Source organism: Alligator sinensis, unplaced genomic scaffold (genome assembly GCF_000455745.1).
Source record: "Alligator sinensis unplaced genomic scaffold, ASM45574v1 scaffold611_2, whole genome shotgun sequence".
Lineage (NCBI taxonomy): Eukaryota > Metazoa > Chordata > Crocodylia > Alligatoridae > Alligator > Alligator sinensis.
Genome location: NW_005841869.1, coordinates 1,693,772 through 1,712,412, shown reverse-complemented (window position 1 = coordinate 1,712,412; position 18,641 = coordinate 1,693,772). Strand labels below are relative to the sequence as shown.

At 52.7% G+C, this 18,641-nt stretch overlaps 1 protein-coding gene across 13 annotated transcripts in view; it reads right to left on the bottom strand.

The window, feature by feature from the left end:
* DAB2IP (DAB2 interacting protein) overlaps window positions 1-18,641 on the bottom strand; it is a 272,314-nt gene that overhangs the window by 66,331 nt on the left and 187,342 nt on the right. Inside the window, exons 1-2 of one of the 13 annotated variants that reach the window (XM_025194029.1) lie at window positions 11,234-11,351; window positions 10,326-10,530 (exon numbers count right to left, since the gene is read on the bottom strand). The exons of 11 other annotated variants lie outside the window; for them this stretch is intronic. Coding sequence is in view for 1 of the 2 variants with exons in the window: in XM_025194020.1 (XP_025049805.1) it covers window positions 11,234-11,361 (128 nt within the window). In the remaining variant the exon portion in view is untranslated. Of the gene's footprint in view, window positions 1-10,325; window positions 10,531-11,233; window positions 12,314-18,641 lie in introns of those variants that run through there. One more of the 13 variants, XM_025194020.1, reaches the window with a different exon arrangement.

Sequence of the window (18,641 nt, the reverse complement as noted above, 5' to 3'; positions counted from 1 at the left end):
CCCGGGCGCGGCATTCACTCTGCTTCCAAACCACATTGTCTAGACTGAGCCAAAGAAAAAGAGAGGTGTCTCGATGCCCAAGAGTCCAGGCAGCCCCATCCTAGCCATTCCCAGAGCTGCTGCCAGGCCCCGTGGAGACAAGGCCACGTTTGGCTTCACAGGGAGCCGAACAAATATTTGCTCCTCAGGTGTCTTTGGTCCCTGCTCCCCTTTCCATTCTGCTTCGAGCTCCCGGTCTGGGCAAACTCCACCCCACCCTCAACCAGCCAAACCTGAAGACAGCCTCATCCAGACCCGTGCAAAGCGGTGCTGGCGTTTACAGAGCCCAGCTGTCCCGACCTGACGTTCAAGAGAAACCCAGGGTGAACGCGCTGTCGGGAATCGAGCGGGGTGCGGGAAGGTTCAGACAGCCCTTGCGGCGCAGGAGACCTGCGCTCGTTCGGAGACGGGAAAAAATGAGCAGAAACGCTGGGCTGAAAGATCACGGCCCAACATAGCCGGGTGTTTGCACATCCCACTTCAGTTCTCAGCTCTGGCACTGACTTGCTCCGTGACCCTGAACAGCCAATGAAACCTTCCTGTGCCTCAGTTTCCCCAGGCAGTACAAATACATCTAGCAACCCAGGCCCTTCTCACAGACGGGCCAAAGGAAGTAGCAAACATTGGGAAGCCACTTCAAGGCTTCTGGACAGAGTGCGGAGGATCACGATGGTCTCTCTCAAACAATGCCTCGCGGTACCTCAAAGGAGAGCGACGCTTTCAGGTGCCTTTGACTGCGGAGCTGCGCGAGCAGCTTCATCGCGGCTCGCGACGCAGTGAGATCCAGACTGAGCCTGAAAGCCAGTTTAGCTGTGCACCGTACAGACGTCCTCCATATAATTTAATAAGTCTCTCAGAGGGCTGGGAAGTCTGCTGCACGCTGCATTTCTGACTCCGGGGCTCTTTTATCTCGGCTGCGTTTTTTTCCTGCTCCCCTCGCTCCCTGACAGTTTCAAGATTTTTGGCATCATAACTGCAGCCGAGCTTGTCAAGCTAAACATCAACAGAGACTTTAGCTGTACGTGGGAAAGGAGGGGAGAGATAAAAATAGCTATTAACTCTGCTTTTAGAATATTAAACACACAAATGGTTTTGCTCCAGCAAAGAGAAGGGGCCCAAGACTCTACTTTACCCTGGGGCAACACCGGCATCTCAGCGGTTACACTCGACAGGGGCTAGATCCTCCCAGCGCACGGCCCTACCTCCAGCGAGCAAGTCCATACTCCAGTGGGGCCGAGTGACTTCAGGACCGGACCGGTGCAACTCAAGGCAAAATCAGCTGCCTTTATCCTGCTGTCTAGCAATCTCCCCAAACTGTAATGCAACAACACGGTTTGGTCTCATCTAACTCCAGAGAAACCATTTCTCAGCGCACATCCCGGCCACTAGCATCGCAACAACAAGTATGGAAATGTCTGGGAACACTGGACGCTCTGTTTCGGGGAGAGGGGGCACGCCAAGGCGGGGAGGACAAGAATGTGACCTCGCTGGACCCCAGCATGGAGCTCGCTCCCTTCCCTGGCTCTGGGAACACAAGGCAGAATTAAGCTACCACCAGCAAACCATTAAACCTACATAGAAAAGGACCCCAAACACTGCAAAAACACAACTGTAAACTGCAGGGTCGGCGCACATCATTGCAATATTTCCCCCATGCTTTGAAGAAACCTTGCAGAGCACCGGAGGAAGAGCTCACGGTGAATCCCAGCAAGCGGCTGTTTTATTGCCCTGAAACACTTCTCCAGCCTCGGAGAAGACTTAGAGGAAAGAAGACAAAGAGCGCGATCCCCTACGGCGACCTCGCTGGATGCGGGAGCAACCTCAGCTCTGACCGTGCGATACCTGCAGGAAGTTTTCGAGGGACTAGCAGGGAAAAAAAATGAAAAAGGAAACATTGGTTTAAAAGGGAGAGGGAACACGACCCTACCCATTTAGTCACTGCCTCTCTGCAGAGGTTTCTTTTACGCCATTTGGTATTTGCTGTCATACATTAGGAGCCTTTGGATATTCCCGTCAACCATAAACTATTCCCTTTGAATAAGTGAAGCGCTGACCGTGGCTTGGGAGGAAAGACGCAGCTAATTCCTGCCCGCGATGCACAGCGGGGCTAGAAGAGTTGCAGTTCACGTCTCACTTCACTATGGACAAACATGCCGCACGAAAGCATTTCAATACTGACGATCGGACGGGCGAGATGAAAACCTCGTACCCAGCCCCGAGCCAGGAGCACGGCACACGACCGTACTCGTAGTGACGTCAGCGATCGCTCTCCACCACCCCAGGAATAATCCCCGTTGCTCCATCTGGTCTACGATCAAGCAGCAAATTTAAACCCGCTGTAAAAGGGCAGCGGGGTTTAAACCGGACCAAAGATGAAGCCGTAAGTGCCTTCAGCGGGGCACATCCGTCAGGCAGAACGGTGCCTTTCACCCGCCTCGTCTGCTCGCTGCAACTCTAACGAGTTTAAAAAAAAAAAAAAAGAGCTGATGAAGGGATCAGCAGAATCATTTCTGACAAGTTTCCCTCGGTCTGAACACAGCAGTCATCCAGACGCTCCCTCCGACTCTTTAAGCGCGTGTCGGGATACAACACCCGCGCCGCGTAGGAACGGTCTAACAGCAACAAGCAAATTAGGGAGGCAGTGGTTGAATGACTTTCCAGGACGTGAACGGATTCAATTGGGCAGCAGCAGCAAAGCTATTCCTAGCGAGGTGCTTGCACCACCTCCTCACGACACAAAACACTTGGAGCAGAGGCACCGATGCCTGGCGGGGAGGGGGATGTTCGACCCCCCGCACCTGGGATGCGTGCTGCGCGCGTGAGGCTGGCAAGCCCACAACGAAATGCTGGCAGCCTTGGCTTGGGGATGGATATTCATGCCCTGTCTACTGCTAAACGGGACCAGCGCTGCAAGTTGAGCCGCGGCATTGGCGCTGCCCGAACGGTGCCTTGTGTCTACACAACGGTGCTCCACCTTTTCTCGCGGGTATTACATGTGCTGATCAGGTTTGATGCCTAGACACAGATCTCTGGCTCATTGCAAGTTAGCTGCGTCTTCTGATCGCGGAGGGGTATTTACACATCTGCTCCACACCACGGCTTGCTTGCCTTGGGAGGTCCCCGCTGCTTCCAGTCATCGTGTGGTGGGATCTGTGGAAGAGGCACCTCCATGTCCCAGACTGCGCTGGGCCTGCAGGAAATCCCCTGAACAAAGCAGCAAATCCCCTGGACAAGCGAAAAGCTGCCTACCCAATATCCCCATCTATGTTCCCCGCTGGTTTCCTTGCATGTGCTTTCTCCGCCGGTCCAGGCGGCCTACGATGAGACGCAAGGTCTTGAACATGCACGGTCGGTACCAGACCTCTAGCCAAGGAGGCCTGGGCAGAGCAGCCGCTGGAGGCCCACTCGGGTAGCCGGCAGGTGGACGTGCTGCAAAACCCTTCAGGATCCCCCATCCCCATTCCCAGTCTCGGCTGGTCCAGGCAGGAGGAAAGCTCTCCAAAAGGCAGCTGGCTTGCATGGCATTGCCATCACCCCCGCGGCGCTGCTTTCCCCTCAGACGTTCAAGCCGATTAACACACGCACTCACCCTCCTGCATGGCAGGTTCCCCATTGCATGTGCAAGTGCAAAGTCCATTGTTGCTCTCCACCTCGCCCCGAGGCCGAGGGACAAGAGCCGCCAAGGTTTCCCATCCCGGGCTGTCCTTACCAGCAGGGCGGGGAGGGAAAGCCGTCTTCAGCCGGACGTTTGCACTGCTCTATCAGAAAAGAGGAGGAGGAGGAGACAGGAATCCATTTGAAGCCCCGTCTCCGAGCTCCCTCGTCGGGTCCTAGATTACGATTCAGCGGGAGGGAGGGAGCAGGGAGCCTGCCCTTCGATTTCTCAACAGTTGCTTAACTTAAATCCTTCATTCTGAAGATAAGCACTAAATCAAGCTCGAGGAAAGAAAAACTCATTTAATCAGAGGGAGCCAAGTTCAGAGTGCGCCCAGGGTCGGTATTATTGCTAACTTTCACTTTGGAGGTAGAGCATTTAAGCATAATCCGTGCCTGCTGCAGAATGCCAACAAGCTGGTGTCTAGCGCTGCATGGATATTTTCCAGCAATAACTGGATTTTAAGCTCTACTTTCTCTTCACTCTTTTTTTTTTTTTATCCTAATATTGTCGCTGCAATACAAGGGAGGGCCAAGCAGAGCGTGCGGGTTTAGCTGAGGCCACACCACACAGCAGGTCCCCGCAGTAACACCCCGAGGATTTCCTCCGCGAAAGCTTTGGAGCGACAGAAGGCCACCCCGTGCTTTTCACCCAGCTTGGCTCAGGCCGGGGAAGGCTTTTGGAGCTGAGTGAGGATTATGCGGGGTATGCTACTAGTGCAAGCACGGGCGGTGAAGCAGACAGTAGCCCACTGGGATCATGTCTCAATGCTTTGGTTGAAGGCGCCTCCATTTGCACGGGCGTACCCTCCAACAAAAACGTAGAGGGGTCCCAGCAGAAGGCAAAGGCCGGATGACAGTCCCAGGGCAGCGCTTTCACTTTCCGTGTCTTATTCATTGTTGAAGGTAGAGAAATATGGATCCGGCACCCATCAGAGTGAATCAACTTCACTATTGTCTTCAGCGAGTGCAGAATCAAGATGGCAGCACCTCCACCAGGCCCCCCGTGCCATCCAGCTTGACTTTATCCCTATCCTTGCAACAGCCAAAGCTGCAAATGAGTTCCCCTGAATGACACGTACCTGCAGAAGCAAAATCTCCATCTTGCACAAACAGCAATTTCTGCAGAGCAGTGCAAGGCCGAGGTACGGCAGCAGCTTATAATTGACTCAGATAAGCCTCACCGCTCTTTACCCGCAGCAGCGCAGCCCTGAGAAAGGTGTGAAATTCTTCCTTACCTGTGAAGCCATCAAAGACATTCTCAGAAAGGGTTTCCAGGTCCCCACAAATACACAGAGGCGCCGGGGTACGAGGTTAAAGGCCCAGGGACGGGCTCTTCTGGGTCCTTCTCCTTCGCTCTGCCACTGACTCACGGGGTGACTCAAAAGCCAGTTGTTTCACTTCTCGGTGTCTTGCTTTCCTCATCAGAAAATATTTACATAACTCTCCACGGTGTTGAGAGGCTAAACTAATTGAAGCTAACGAGTGCTACAGAAGTGCGGGGTGTTTATTACAAAACCGCCAGCGCCCATGGGAAATGGCTTTTGTGAGGCAATTTTTCATTCCTGGATGTGAATCACCTCCACCAGCTTTTATCACTAGCACCAACCTTCACTGTATTGTCTGTACAGACAGAAGCAGAAAGCACCAGGGTGTATATACATCCCAAAATATAACCAACACCTGTAAGGATCAATAGGAGCGATGAGAAAGAAACCAGTGATAGAAGCAGGGACCAGACCTTTGCAAACTCCTTTCACTTGCCAAGCAGACACGCCCGTCCATGCCGGCCCTGCTCCCTCGTCCTAATCCAGGCTGCTCCTGTGTTCTGGTTTCTCCCACCTACAAATATTAATTTTTCCTGATAAATAATAATAAATATAAGGAGGAACCAGCGCAAACTTGCCCTAAGGCAACTGGCAGAGCTGGTGGGTTTGCAGGTCAGGTCCTGTGCACAGTATCTGGTTTTCCCCTCTGGGTTCAGGGCACTTCCACACACCTGTAGACAATCAAGAGTTTCCTGCTACACAATCTCAGCTGCTGAGGACCTTTGCGCCTGTCAGGGGAAAGGTGGAGCAGTTAACGACTCTCGGTATAGCCAATCTTTGGCTTTGCAAGCACCTGGTCGAATCTGCACTGATTTCTGGCCGGAAGCCAGCTGAATACCCCTCTGCACAGGTGGGCTGGGGAAAGAGCTTCCCTCTGGTTCACGATACAAGTTTGGGTCCCAGTCTGGGGTCAGCGAAAGCAAGTAGCAGGGCACACTGGGGCCAAAGTCAGCATTGCACTGCAGCTACCTTACACTGGCGGCAAGGCAAGACCGGAAGGGAAATGCTACTGGAAATGCTTGGCGGGGAGGGACGGGGTGCTCCCGAAAGGGAGAAGCGGTACTTATGCTAAGAGGCGATGCAGGCACAAGAACAAAAGGGTTTCCACTGGCCAGGAATAAATGTGGGTTGGCGCAGGAGAAGGTTTCTACCCAGCCAGGCCCATACGCAGCTTTCGAGGCGGTGTTAAGACGAAGCCCAATAAATCCATGAACGGGATTACAGGCCACGGTCAGCTGCGCTCACAGGAGGCTGGACTCAACGACCCAGGGCGTTCCTGCCAGCCCCGCGGACGAGTGGCCCAACAGCTGCTGCGGACCCTCCTGGGAGACGGCCAGCACACGGGGAGTCCCCGGCAGGTGCGGACAACACGGCCGGTTCTCCGACACGCTCCGCAGACACGGAGCCAGGGGAGAGACGGGCCGAGCTGGAGACGTCCAACAGCCTGGTAGTGGCTACCGCTGGCTGCCACAACGGTTCGGTACAGAGAGAAAGTCAGGACAACCTCTGAGGATGCTCCCCTGCGGCCTGGCCTTGAACCAGCCCCACCAAAACCCCACACAGAGATGACATAAACCCATCTTTGCACCACTGCCCGAGTCCCAGCACCACGAATCGGCCCTGACACCCACATGGCAAAGCCGGCATTTAGTCCCTTCATCCCAGCACCAAGTATCTCGTTTCAATTTGATTTCACAGTTGTAATGGATTTTTCAAAAATATTCAAGAACATATTTACTTTCCAACATCTTATTTCCTTTCACATTTGAAAAAACTTTCTATCTAATCCCCCAAGTCATCCTGCAGTCTGAATAATTTCAGGTTTTTAATCAATAGCTGTCAGACTTGTCAAATTACTTTAGGGACCACAAAGCAATTTTTAAACATTCATAAACCCTCATAGAACAGTTAAGCGCACTGAATTTTAAAAGAAAGAGGAACTGAATAACACTGATCAAATAGGATTATATTCTGGCAAATTATAAATTAGTTTTTTATGAATCATCTCACAGCTACTTATCTAGTGCCAGGCTTTCACTGCCTGTAGGAAAGAGAGCTGCGTGTTCACCTTTCGAGAAAGAAGCCCTTTTTTCTTACGCTCTCAGGCACCTCCGTGGGAGCAGGGTGCAGCCAACTTTTTCTGCTGTCCTTCAACAAACAACATCATTAGCTACTTCGGGGCTCTCTGAGGCTATCGGCACGGCTCTACGAGCCCTTCCCAGTAAACCACGTCGGCGCAGCAAGGCGAACGGGGGGTTTCCTGGAGTCGTCCGGTCCCTGCTTGTGCACGTTGCAGCTTCATGGCAAAAATCACGTTACACTTTTTATTTCTGATTGCTAAGATGATGGTGGGCAAGCCTGGTCTCCAGCAGGTGTGCGAGGGCTGGGTCACCCAAGCCGGAATGACTTTCTGTAATGGTGCTGAATATACGAGCGTCAGCCCTGACGCATCATCCCCGCCGGCCCGCTGCTAGCACTGCCTCCGCGGCCACGCCGCTCCACGTCCGCGCTGTGAGCTCCCTCCGTTCTGCTACCACAATGTCTACACGTGGCACCTGCGCACGCACCCAGCAAGGTGGCGTTACCGGAGGATGGGTCTTGTCTTTGCAAACGCAGTCGAGCTCAACTGGGACACGCTCACTAGCTAACAGGCAGGAGGAACATGTACAGCTTGGCTTTGCTTTCCAGCCGGTAACACTCGTATTAATAGGAAAACTGCATTGCGCGGAGTTAATGACTGCCAGTAAATGCAACAATACAGACTGGGGAAGTCATGACTGAGCCGTGGGACCATTACAGGGCTGTGTGGGAACCCATGTGAAACTAGCTGTTAGTGCCAGTTCCCAAGGAAAAGTGCTATTATCGTCTCAAAAATCTGACTCCATGCATCCAAGGGGGATGAACCAGCCACGGGTCCTGAACTCTCTTGTGCCCTCTAATGAGGTTTCTTTTAGGTCGGGACTGGATCACACTGACAGGGCCATACGGAGAGCGTGCACTGCTGGGGCCTGCGCCGTACCCGCTCCGGCGATGAAGAAAGGCCAGCAGTCTCTAGCGGCAGCAAACACCTATCGCCAGCCCTACATCTGCACGCAACGTGGCATCACAGCACGCTCCCTAATTTCAAGGATGCGGCCGAGACGAGGAAAATGAGGCAGCTTCTTGGCTCCATCAGGAACGTGGGAAACCTTCCAGGAAAAAGCACAGCTCGGATCACAAAGACGGGACTGAGGAAGATCAAAAGAACGGAACATTTTTACCCACCATAAGCAGAACGGAGTCCAAATCCCCCTCCCTTGCCCTGCCTTCATTGCCCTCCAGCTCAGCCTTCATCTTCCACTTCCTCGGGAGCAACAAACACTCATTTGTGCCTTTTAGCAGTGAAGCAGCAAGGCCTTCTTCATGCAGGGGGGCTCCTTCGATCTTCAGCGCAGTGCGCATTTCGGTCCCGGTGCAGGGACCGAGCACAGCACACGCGGGTTGTCTGGTTGGACTTTTGAGGGCAGCTTAATCCCAGCTGCTGCTGGAGGTGTACTGTGGCGAGTGGAGAGACATTTCTTTATTTCAGCATCTGAAATCAGATCCGGAGCAGGAGCGGGGACCGTGCTTGTACGAGGAGGTGGCCAGCAGCAGGCACGCTCCTCAAATTAAAAGCAAGAGGCTTGTGCCAGGCGTGGACCAGCAAAGAGGCGGGTTGGTCTCACACTGGTACAAGTCAAGAGGAGGAGGTTTGGGAGATGGAGGGCTGCAGGTGCAGGGGTGGGGGACACACAGTGATCTGCAGCTTCTGCTGGACCGTCGGCATTTCAGTGACATCCCCGCCGTCCCCTAGGCTCCGCGTGTAGATGGACCCGAGTCCGATTCCCAATGCTCGGAAAATCCCCTTGCAATAATTACTTCGATTATTCTTTGCTTGTCGCACTGCTCCTCTCCTTCCCATCCTGCAAACTGCTACCGAGCGGGGCACAGAGCACGTTCTCCTGCTCTCTGATCTGCGGCAGCTCTGCTGCCCTTTGCCAGGACGTTCAACTTTAAACCTGAAACCTCTGCAAACAACACCGTGACTTTACCCGTTACTCGTTTCCTAAGGCTTCTGGCTGCTGCCTGGATGGGTGAGGTGCCGACAGGGATGGGATGGAGGTGACTTACGCAGCTGGTTCAATACGGCGACAGCCCGCGATTGCTGAGCATGTGCAGTTTCAGATTCCTAGGACAGGATATTCCCTGTGCACCGATTCGGCATCCACGTGGCCTGGTTTCTGACAGCTGTGCCAGATGTGTACGGCCAGGTTCTGGAAGCTGACTGCGTTCAGAGCTTGGGAAACCTTGTTCCCAGAACCCGGCCTGCCAACATCTGTCCAAATCGCTTCCTTCGCCTTCACCTAGGCTTGGTCTGGAAATACTTAATGCAAACAGCTCAGCCCAGAAAAAGAAGAGAGAGAACAGCCACTCAGTCAAATCCAGGAAGAAATCCAACAGCATCGGACCGGACTAGCAGTAATTTGAGTTGCCCTCGTTTGTGGTACAAGTTGAAGAGGCAAAAACATTTCTGAATGAAGAAATATTAGTAAGTCACAGATGTTTTTAAGGCTTAGCTTGCTTCCTCTTGGGTCTGGGCTCAGTAGCACTGTCAAGCTAGTTATTACCCTGCAGATGTACCCCTGGGAATGTATTAGTTCCCTTCTCTCTCATATCCACTTTATTATTATTTGTTGTTCTTCCCACTCCCGCTGCGAGGTGTAAAAATCAAATACTCTCACCCCACCGGGCTAATACACACGAGCCGGGAAGAACTTGCATATAATTACACGTATTGCATGGTCTAGCCCCGAATAATACCCTTCCAGGACCTAAAAACACAGAAGTAAAGAACATGAATAGGACACTAATCGGATCAGTTCAGCGTAAGTGGCAAATCTGACATTTCCTTTCATCTTCAATCATTAACCCCGTGCGTTACATATACACGGGGTGGAGCGGGGGGGGGATGATAAAAATTCACACATTTCATTACTTCCCTGTAATAATAATAATAAAATCAGATTGCTTTTTGTCATGAGATAATCTGTCCTGGGATTTGTTAACCTAAATTTAATTAAGGGAATTTTTCATTAAATGAAAAATTAAAGACAAGAGGCCCTGATTTTTGCAAAATGACGATGTAATGAAAAGCAGGGATTTGAAGGGCACAGAAGATGGTGCAAGACAACGCACGGAAGGAGGCAAGAGCAGTTTCCCCTCGAGATCCACAACAAAACAGCCCCTCCTAAGACACAAGCACGTTAGAAAGATGGAAGAACTTACCATCGCGCAATCTTTCCTCCCACTTTCCAGAACCAGGAAGCAGCATTTAATGTAAACTCCAAAACCCATGGCAGGAAGTGCAGAGATCACGCTGCGCCTCTCTTTTTCCTCCTTGTATGGTCTGAACAGCTCTGATCTGTAAGCTGACTGCTGGCCCCAAGCCTTAGACCCCTCTGGTCTCAGCAAACCGTTCCAGTCCGGTCCACTGGGAACAATCAGCACTAGTTAAACAAAGACTATATTCTAACGCGATGCAATGGGCTGTTAAAGGGGCCGTGCTCCAATTCCCAGCTATTCCCAGCTTCCAGGCGCAGGACTTTTTAACCCCACGGACAGCAGAAGCCATGGAGAAGCTTGCATTTTACAGTTAAAAAAAAAATTAAAAATAAAGAGCTTGATGCCTCCCAAAGCCAGGGATCACACAAGGGGAATCAGCACAGGTTTGTTGCCAATCTCGTCCACCTGGGACATCTCCAACTCCGGTGCTGTCAGATGGAGCTCGGGGTGTTAGAAATGCGGGATCAGATCCGCCGTGTGCAAAACTGACGGGGCAATACTTTATCTGAGCCACCCGAACAACCAAGCCACCCTGACTTTCTCCAGTGTCTTTCTTCACAAAGCGCTCTCCAAACTGCTGTCTTTGCTCTGCATTTGTACAGCCCCTTGCACCAGGGCGCTGGGAAAGGCCAGGGAAAGAAATCGTGCATGCAGAGCAGCGCTACAGGGCTAAGACAACCCAGCCAGTCTACAAGATCAAAGCCATTTGAGTCCTGATACCCGTCCCTTGCTCCCAACCGGGCCCGGGGTTTTACGCCCACATTCGTCCCCCTCCGGGCAAACTGATTATGGGAAAGCAGAAGCACAGGTGAGCGCATGCAAAGTGCTGTAAAGCACACGAAGAAAACAACCTGAAAATACGACAGCGCAGGCGTCCTGAAAACACGCACAGATGCGATCTCCAAGCTGAATCTCTCCCCGTAGCCCTCGCACTGTCCTCAACAGATGGGCAGATACACGGTCGGTGAAACGGAGGCATAAAGAATTGATTTGGCAAAGATCAGGCAGGAAGAAAAGGAGAGGTGTAGGAATGGGGCCCAGGAGTCCTGGCGCCTGGTCGCCAGATTCAACCATTAGGTAACTCAGCTGCTCGTGTTTCTGCTCTCGCGCTGTGCCGGAGCTCACCCAAAGGCTCTTTCGTTGCAGCGAGGGGCGTGGGCAGGTGCTGGTATCTGTTTTTCAACTACTCATGCTTATCTGTACGTGTGGATGCATTTTAGGAGCACTGCCGATGCCTCGGGGAGCTGTTTGGTGGCTGGAAATAACTAGAATCTGGCGGCTCGGTTCCTGCCCGACGACAGAAAGTCAACAAACCAGCTCTTGCTTTACTTCAGAAGAAGACAGAGCGAACGGGCAGCGCGCGGCCGAGATCCGTGGGTTCGCGGGGAGTCCCGTTAACTTAATCACCAAGTTCTGCTTCTCGAGCCTCCGCACATCTGCCATCTCTACAGCTGTCTTTGAAATCGCTCGGCACCACCGTCACGCCCTGTTTAAATGCACCCCAGAAGGGAGAGCTGCAGATTGGCCATGAAGTATGTCCGGCGTCTACTCTCATTCTCCTCCTTACGGCCCTGAAGACATTTATCGTCACGGTGGCACGGTGTGGCAGCTATATATTCCTAGCAGCCACTTCTCTCTCTTCCTAGCAGCCACTTCATCTCTCTCCCGGCCTTCTCCTAAACGCAGCGGTGGAACTAGAAATAACTGGCTTCCCCATCCCGTTCAGCTTCCATGCACACTGGTGTTAATGGGCACAGGCTTTAAAACACGAAACTGCTTTTCACAGCTGAGTAACTCCAGTTGCCACTGCCTAGTCTCGTTGCAGGAGCAGTAAATAAACCAGAAACGCTGGCCCTTTGCCTCCGGAGAAGGATCGGTGTCACCTTTACGGCAAGGCAGCCCAAGGGCACCAGCGGGGGGAAAGGGCCCCTGCTTTTGATTGCACTAAGTGCCCCGGGCGGCGGAGAGCTTTCTGAAAGGACACAGCAGAGAAAATGCCAAACCTGGTGCTGGAGGGCAAGGCCCATCCCTTCTCAAGGAGGCAGCTGGTGCGTTGGCGGCGACGTCTTCTACGCCACCTTCGTCAGGGAGGAACCAAACCTGCATCACGCTATTCAAGTCTTATGAAACCCAGAGCAGCAATTCCTCCTGCAGAGGCTGCGTGAAAGCTCGGCCCTACTGGCAAAGGCTCGGGGCTGAGCGTCTTCCAACGGGCTTGCCCAAATAGGTTCACAGCTGGAAGGGACCTTACAGATCATCGGGCCCAGCGTAGGGCACTTCTATATCCTACCAGGTGTTTAACGTGTGACCCAGCAACACGTCTCCCTTCCCTGGCCTTGCGTCACCAGTCCCTGCTCTGTTTGCGCTCGGACCGAAGAGCGTGGTCATTCGTTTGCATTACGTTCCCACGCCACAAATCCCATAAGCAGGTCGCGCTGGAGGGCTGCTCCCAAAAGCTCGGGGCTGGGTGCACAGCAGACTCCCGACGCCCCTGTTATGATACCAAACCTGCTTTAGGACTAGGGTTCCTGGGTAAATATTGTGAGATCTGGCCTTAACACGCTCACCCTTATAATTAATACCAGGCTTAGCGTGTGTGAAGGCTAAGAGGCCTCCTGGGTGCTTGATCAAGGAATAACCTATTTAAGGGCCGTACTTACTGTGTGTCATGGACGTGCGTTTAAAAGGGTCTCTGGGGCCCAGCTGTTCGGCTTGAAAGAGCTCAGATGTCCACGCACAGGCCCCTGCAGTCAGCTGATCAGTAAGACAGATGGGCAGGGAAGCGATTTTGGTCTCGTTTCTATCCATCTCTCAACTCACCACGAGAACGTGCCCGAAGAGAGCCAAGGTGTGACGAGAAATGAAAAGCCCGCCTGACAGATCGCCGCGGCTCTCTCCCCCAGCGCCACTTCCGCCGACTTGCAAAGTCGACCCCTCCTTCATCAGCACAGCCCATTGCAGGGCCAAGTCCATCGCTCCTGGCTTCCACGAGCGACCTTAGAAGAAAGGCCGTGTGGTGTTTGTTACAGCCATTGCGGCCAGCCGCCCCGAGCACGAGCCTGGGAACAGTTTCAGCTATTACAAGTATGACACAAGTGCCACCCGAGACTGAGGACTCGCCTAGCTCTAGGCATCACCCGGGCCCCAAACATCTTGCAAAGTAGACACTCTTCTCTGTCTTGGGATGCTTAACTTTTGCCTCAGTATTTCTATCTGTGAAATGGAAATACTGCTTGTGGTTGATACCTCACAGGGCTGTTGGAGGATGAGCAGGTCGACATTCAGTTAGTGTTATGTATGTGCTAGGTACTGCTCTCACCCAGACCGGCAAGGAAATGAGGAAGCCCGCATGCTTCTTTTAGGTCTGTTTCCCTCAAGGATATTTGGTAAGACCTATCTTTCCTATTGCTTTCATTGCTCCCCTTGCCCTGCACCCCAGACCGGGTCCTTCATGCACGCCAAAAGGAGCGAAAACCTGATGTTTCCAGAGAAGCTTGCAAAAAAGAAAAGGGAAAATATCATTGCTGACCCTTCCCGCTAGGCATGTTGAACCCTCAGGCCTTTTAATTCCCTTTCTGTTCATATTCCACCAGCCTAGACTGCTCACCCAGAGATACTTCTCTCTTCACCCCTCTTTCTCCTCTGGTTTACATCCAGCCACAGTGCATTTTTGCTCCGAGCTGGGTGATGAAAATTCATGTTGATGTTGCACTATGATTTAGGAGTCTCTCCTCCCCTTCCCACGCATGGGTAATTCTGTTAGCATTAATAGGAGTGCAGTGGCAGACATGCATGAAGGGGAGAGGGGCCACTCCTCTGAGACTAGCACACAGGAATCATCACAGAGCAACCCCTGGACTCCCCCTGCGTTGCTGTGTCTAGGTCTGCAGCCGCAGGGCAGCTCAAGGACTTCCCTCATTTGCCTACTTAAGACGCGGGCATGTCATTTTTTCTTATGCTTGTGAAAAAATAGGAAGGTGGCGGCCAGATAAATCAACTTGATTCTGCGGCTTTGCGTAGACAGAACAGAACCGCCGGCAACTTTTTGTTCTGTGGCACCATCAAGAAAGCAGGGAGGCAGTGCCTTGAAAAATGAAGTGCCTCTTGAAAGAGCAAACAGTCTCTTTATAAGCACTACATGTTTCAGAGAGCCCTCATACAACATGCAGAAGGTCTCGGGGTAGCGCATCTATGCAAAGATGAGCCAGCTGAGCGCATCCGAGGGGAAGTCTGCCACAACAAGGTAAGGAGCTGTTCTGAACGCCCAGCTGGAAATCCCAGCCCGCTGCCCCGGGAGCGTGCGGAGCACGCGGCTCCTGTCCCACGACCTCCTCCTCCTCCTCTTCAGGTCGCTAGGGACAGAAGTTGCACATAAACCAACTGAAGTAATCAGAAACTGGTATAAACCTGTAACAGAACAGAAGTTCACTGCACATAAGCCGGTTTCAAAATGGCTGAAACTGGTTTAAGATAAGCCTGGTTGAATGTAGTATCAGAATTAACTGATTTGGGTCAAACTGGTTTATGAAACTTCTGTCCCAGACCCCTTCCTGGTTTAAGTTAAATCAGAGTCCCTCAGCATCCCAGCATGCTTTGCAGCCCTGGGCTGGGCTGTGCTGTCTGCTCTAGCAGAGAAGGGTGGTGGGGGAGGGGAGGCAGGGACTACCCCTCAAGGCAAACCCTAGCTGGGGGCTGGGGCCAGGGAGGGGGGTTAAACCCCCTTTCCCTGGCTAACCCCCCTTTCCCCAGTAGCGACTGTGGACTACAAATCCCAGAGCCACCCGGATGCAGGAAGAGGTGGTGATGAGTAACCCTGCAGGGTCCTGCTACTGTGATTCTGGACCACATATCCCAGAGACCTCAGGGGCAACAGGAAGAGGAAGTGAATACACACCCTATGCTGGCTAGGTGCCAGAGAAGCGTGCTCTAGCGCCCCCCAGCTTCCAGCCTGAGCCACTGCAGGCATGTGACTGCATTTCCTGAATCAAAAATGAATGTGTCCAGGTGTTTCTCAATTTAATCTCTGCAGTTCAGACTAACCTGCAAAGACTGAATCGATTCAGCCTCGGGCTTTTTGACTGTCTGGACGTAGCCCTGAGGTGCGACATACAGGCAGTCACCAAACCCAGGCCCTGCCCTCATGTTCACTTCCCAGGCCTGCATTGTGTTCATGTGCAGGACAGGAAGAGGCAGTCAAAAGGTGCCGTGAGTCAGTAGGAAACAACGGTCTGGGGCTCCGTCTAGGATGAATAAAAACACGGCAACAACAAAAAACCTCCCAGCATGCGGCCCGCCAGAAAACAAAGGACATTTATCTATATATAGACATGCTTTAGCAATGGCTAGCACCATCTGTTAAGGGGAGGGGAGACAAGGAATTAAAAGGGTATTCTTGTATCTGCCCAAAATAGGGAACGAGGGGATAAGCCTCCTGTAGTGAGAGGGGGAGAGCAGGGTACCGGGCCTCCGACTGCCAAAGCACTCTCTTGCTCAGGGGTGTTGCCAAGTCATTAAAGCAGCAGAGCGGGAGTCGGGTGTCCTTGGTCCTGTCAGCACTCATTAGGCATCATGCAAAATCCTTGTGCTTACGTTACAGGGCAGTCGTGAACCTGGACAGACTAATGTCTGGAAAACTCTCTGGGATCCCTTATGGAAAGCTGCTACAGAGAGACAGCACTGTAGCTTTATCCTTCCATTACCTGCCTTTGTATTACCTCTACATGCATATATACATACCCACATATGTGCATGTGCGCATTATAATGTATATGCAATAAGTAACATAACACGCATCTACAATCTACAGATACACCCCACACATGCGCAGGGTCCAGCCTCGTCTCTAGGATGGGCACAAGAGCCCGCGAAGGAGGATGTCAGCTGCGTTGGCAGCTCCAGCGTCTTTAAAGGGGTGGAGTGCAGGAGCTTCGAATATTAGTCAGCTTAACCGGAGCTTGGCTGAAGTAGGGCCCCTTTAACAAGCTGGACGCTCTAAAAAAGCTTGAATCACAGTGAAGTATTTGCGTGACCCACAAGATGCAAGCGAACAGCCATGCAATGCACACAGACACGTGTGCATGCGCTTGCACCCGCACAGAAGCACAGACTAAATCTCATCCTTCTCATGACAGATGCAGCACTTGACCTCAGGGACTTTGATGTTTCTTTTCTTGCTGCCCCCTGCAATTAAACCGCACTAAAGACTACTCCAGAAAGAGAAGACACGTCTTTCCTGGACACACAGGGCTGGCACCAATTAACTTGGAGCGTGGGGACTTCCTCCTCCACAAGGCAGTGTTAGTTTTATTTCATGTATGCCACGAACCACTGATGCGTGCGAGGCGTCTCACACTCCAAACCTGCGTGCACACATCACCCGCTCCAGACCCAAACTTGATGACTTACAGAAAAAGAAACCTTCCCTGCCGACTCCTCCACCCAGAGCAAACAAGGGAAATTCCCCACCGGTTAACACAGCCACGGGCTGCCGAACGAGCCTGGGGGAGCGAGAGACGCAGCCTTGCTGCGAGCTTGATCGAGAGTTTCTTGGCGCTTGGCATTCCTCCTAAAGCCGCAGCTCCTGGAGTCACGTGACTGTCAAGCTCTCCACTTCCTTTTTTAACTTCCTAGCCCCCCTGCTTGTGCAGAAAGGCTTGGAAACGTGACCCTTTGGGGCTGCAGAGCCCCAGTGCAAACAGGAGGAGCACAAGGTTTCCTATTTCTTATCATTTCTTCCCCGTCACTCCAATCAAGGGATTTTGGAAGGGACACACATGAGGTCTGAACACCTGGGGCTCACCCCATTGGGACACTGCTTAGACTGCACCCTCCCTGGGGCAAGGACTGCAACTCAAGGCGGGGGGAGGCAGCTGACAAGCCCGGGGGGGCATCAATGCTGCTGGAAGCCCCCGGCTGACCACGCAAGCCCCCGAGGAGCAGACACGTTCCCCTGGGGCGAGCAATCCCTCTCATTTCGGCGAGCAGATAACGACGGAGACACGATCGCTGGGATTCAAAGGTCTCATTGTCGGACCAGCCTGTTTTTTTTGCTGAACAACACGGTTCCCCACTGCGAGGTAACCAAAAAGCGCCCAGTCAGCACTGGCAATCCGTGATTAATTTGTCGCAAGCCGCTTTGCTCTCCGCACATGACAAAGCTCATCAATTCTCATTTTTATGGATGCTGCTCTGGCCAAGGGCGCAGGCTGGCAAGGGGCTGGCACGTGCGGCAGGCATCCTGGGCCGCTACCTGAGGATGCTCGCTGAAGTGTGCAGAAGCCCAGGCCCTGCCGCCATCTGCCTGGGGTTAACCCCAATTTACCGAGGTGGCCTCACTAACTCACTGCCTCGAGGATGCAAGTGCACACGCACACACTCAGGAGATACTCACTACTTACTCTGTGCAGCAGCTCACCGTGCACAAACAGCTGCAAGCTGGGACTTAGCAAAAAGGCCCCTCTTCAGCCTCATTACGAAAAAGCTGCCTTGAGGTGTTATTTGGAACGTGGTTAATTAATTCTCCAGCTCCTCGGGGAGCTCCCGGATGAAACGGAGCCTGCACCAACACTGACCCGACAAGCTGTGGGAAGGCCAGCTCGGTAACGCTCTGTGCAGGAAGCAAGCCTGCCTCTGAAGGCTGCGGAGGGGAAGTGCCCGCTCCCAGAGTCATGGAGAGGGGAAAGCACCAAGGCCTGGGGACTCCTCAAAGAGCGGTCCAGCTATTGCCACAATGCTGGGGGTATTGCCTAATGCAAGGCTTCGCCACAGATTCATCACGTGACCCAGGGCAAGTCACTTAACTTGGAGCGAAGCAATCACGGGCTGTGATCTGGGCCTAGTGAAGAGCTGTCTCCAGCCATGGATACACCTTGACACTACAGCAGGTAGCGCCAGTGATGCACCACCCAGCATTTCTCCTTGTAAGGCAGTACTGAGCTCCCAGCCCAGGGCGTTAATGGAGAAGCTGCTGCTGAAATATAACTGTGGTCCATGTGTGCTCATAGACAGTCGAATCCTACCTTGGTAGGAGCTGGAGTTGCTAGCCTGGCTCTCCTGACCAACAGCCACCTTAGCTTGCATTCGGCTTTTTCAAATTCCCTCTACAGCCTCGATGAGAGCAGACTTCCCCTTGGCTCTGCATCTTTAACTGAGCGCTAAGTGAAGCCAGCCCTCTGCCCGAAGGGTCTCCTTCATCCTTGCCAGTGGCGAGCACTGAAACAGAAGATCCCTGGTCCCCAGCAGCATCCAAGAGTGCATTCC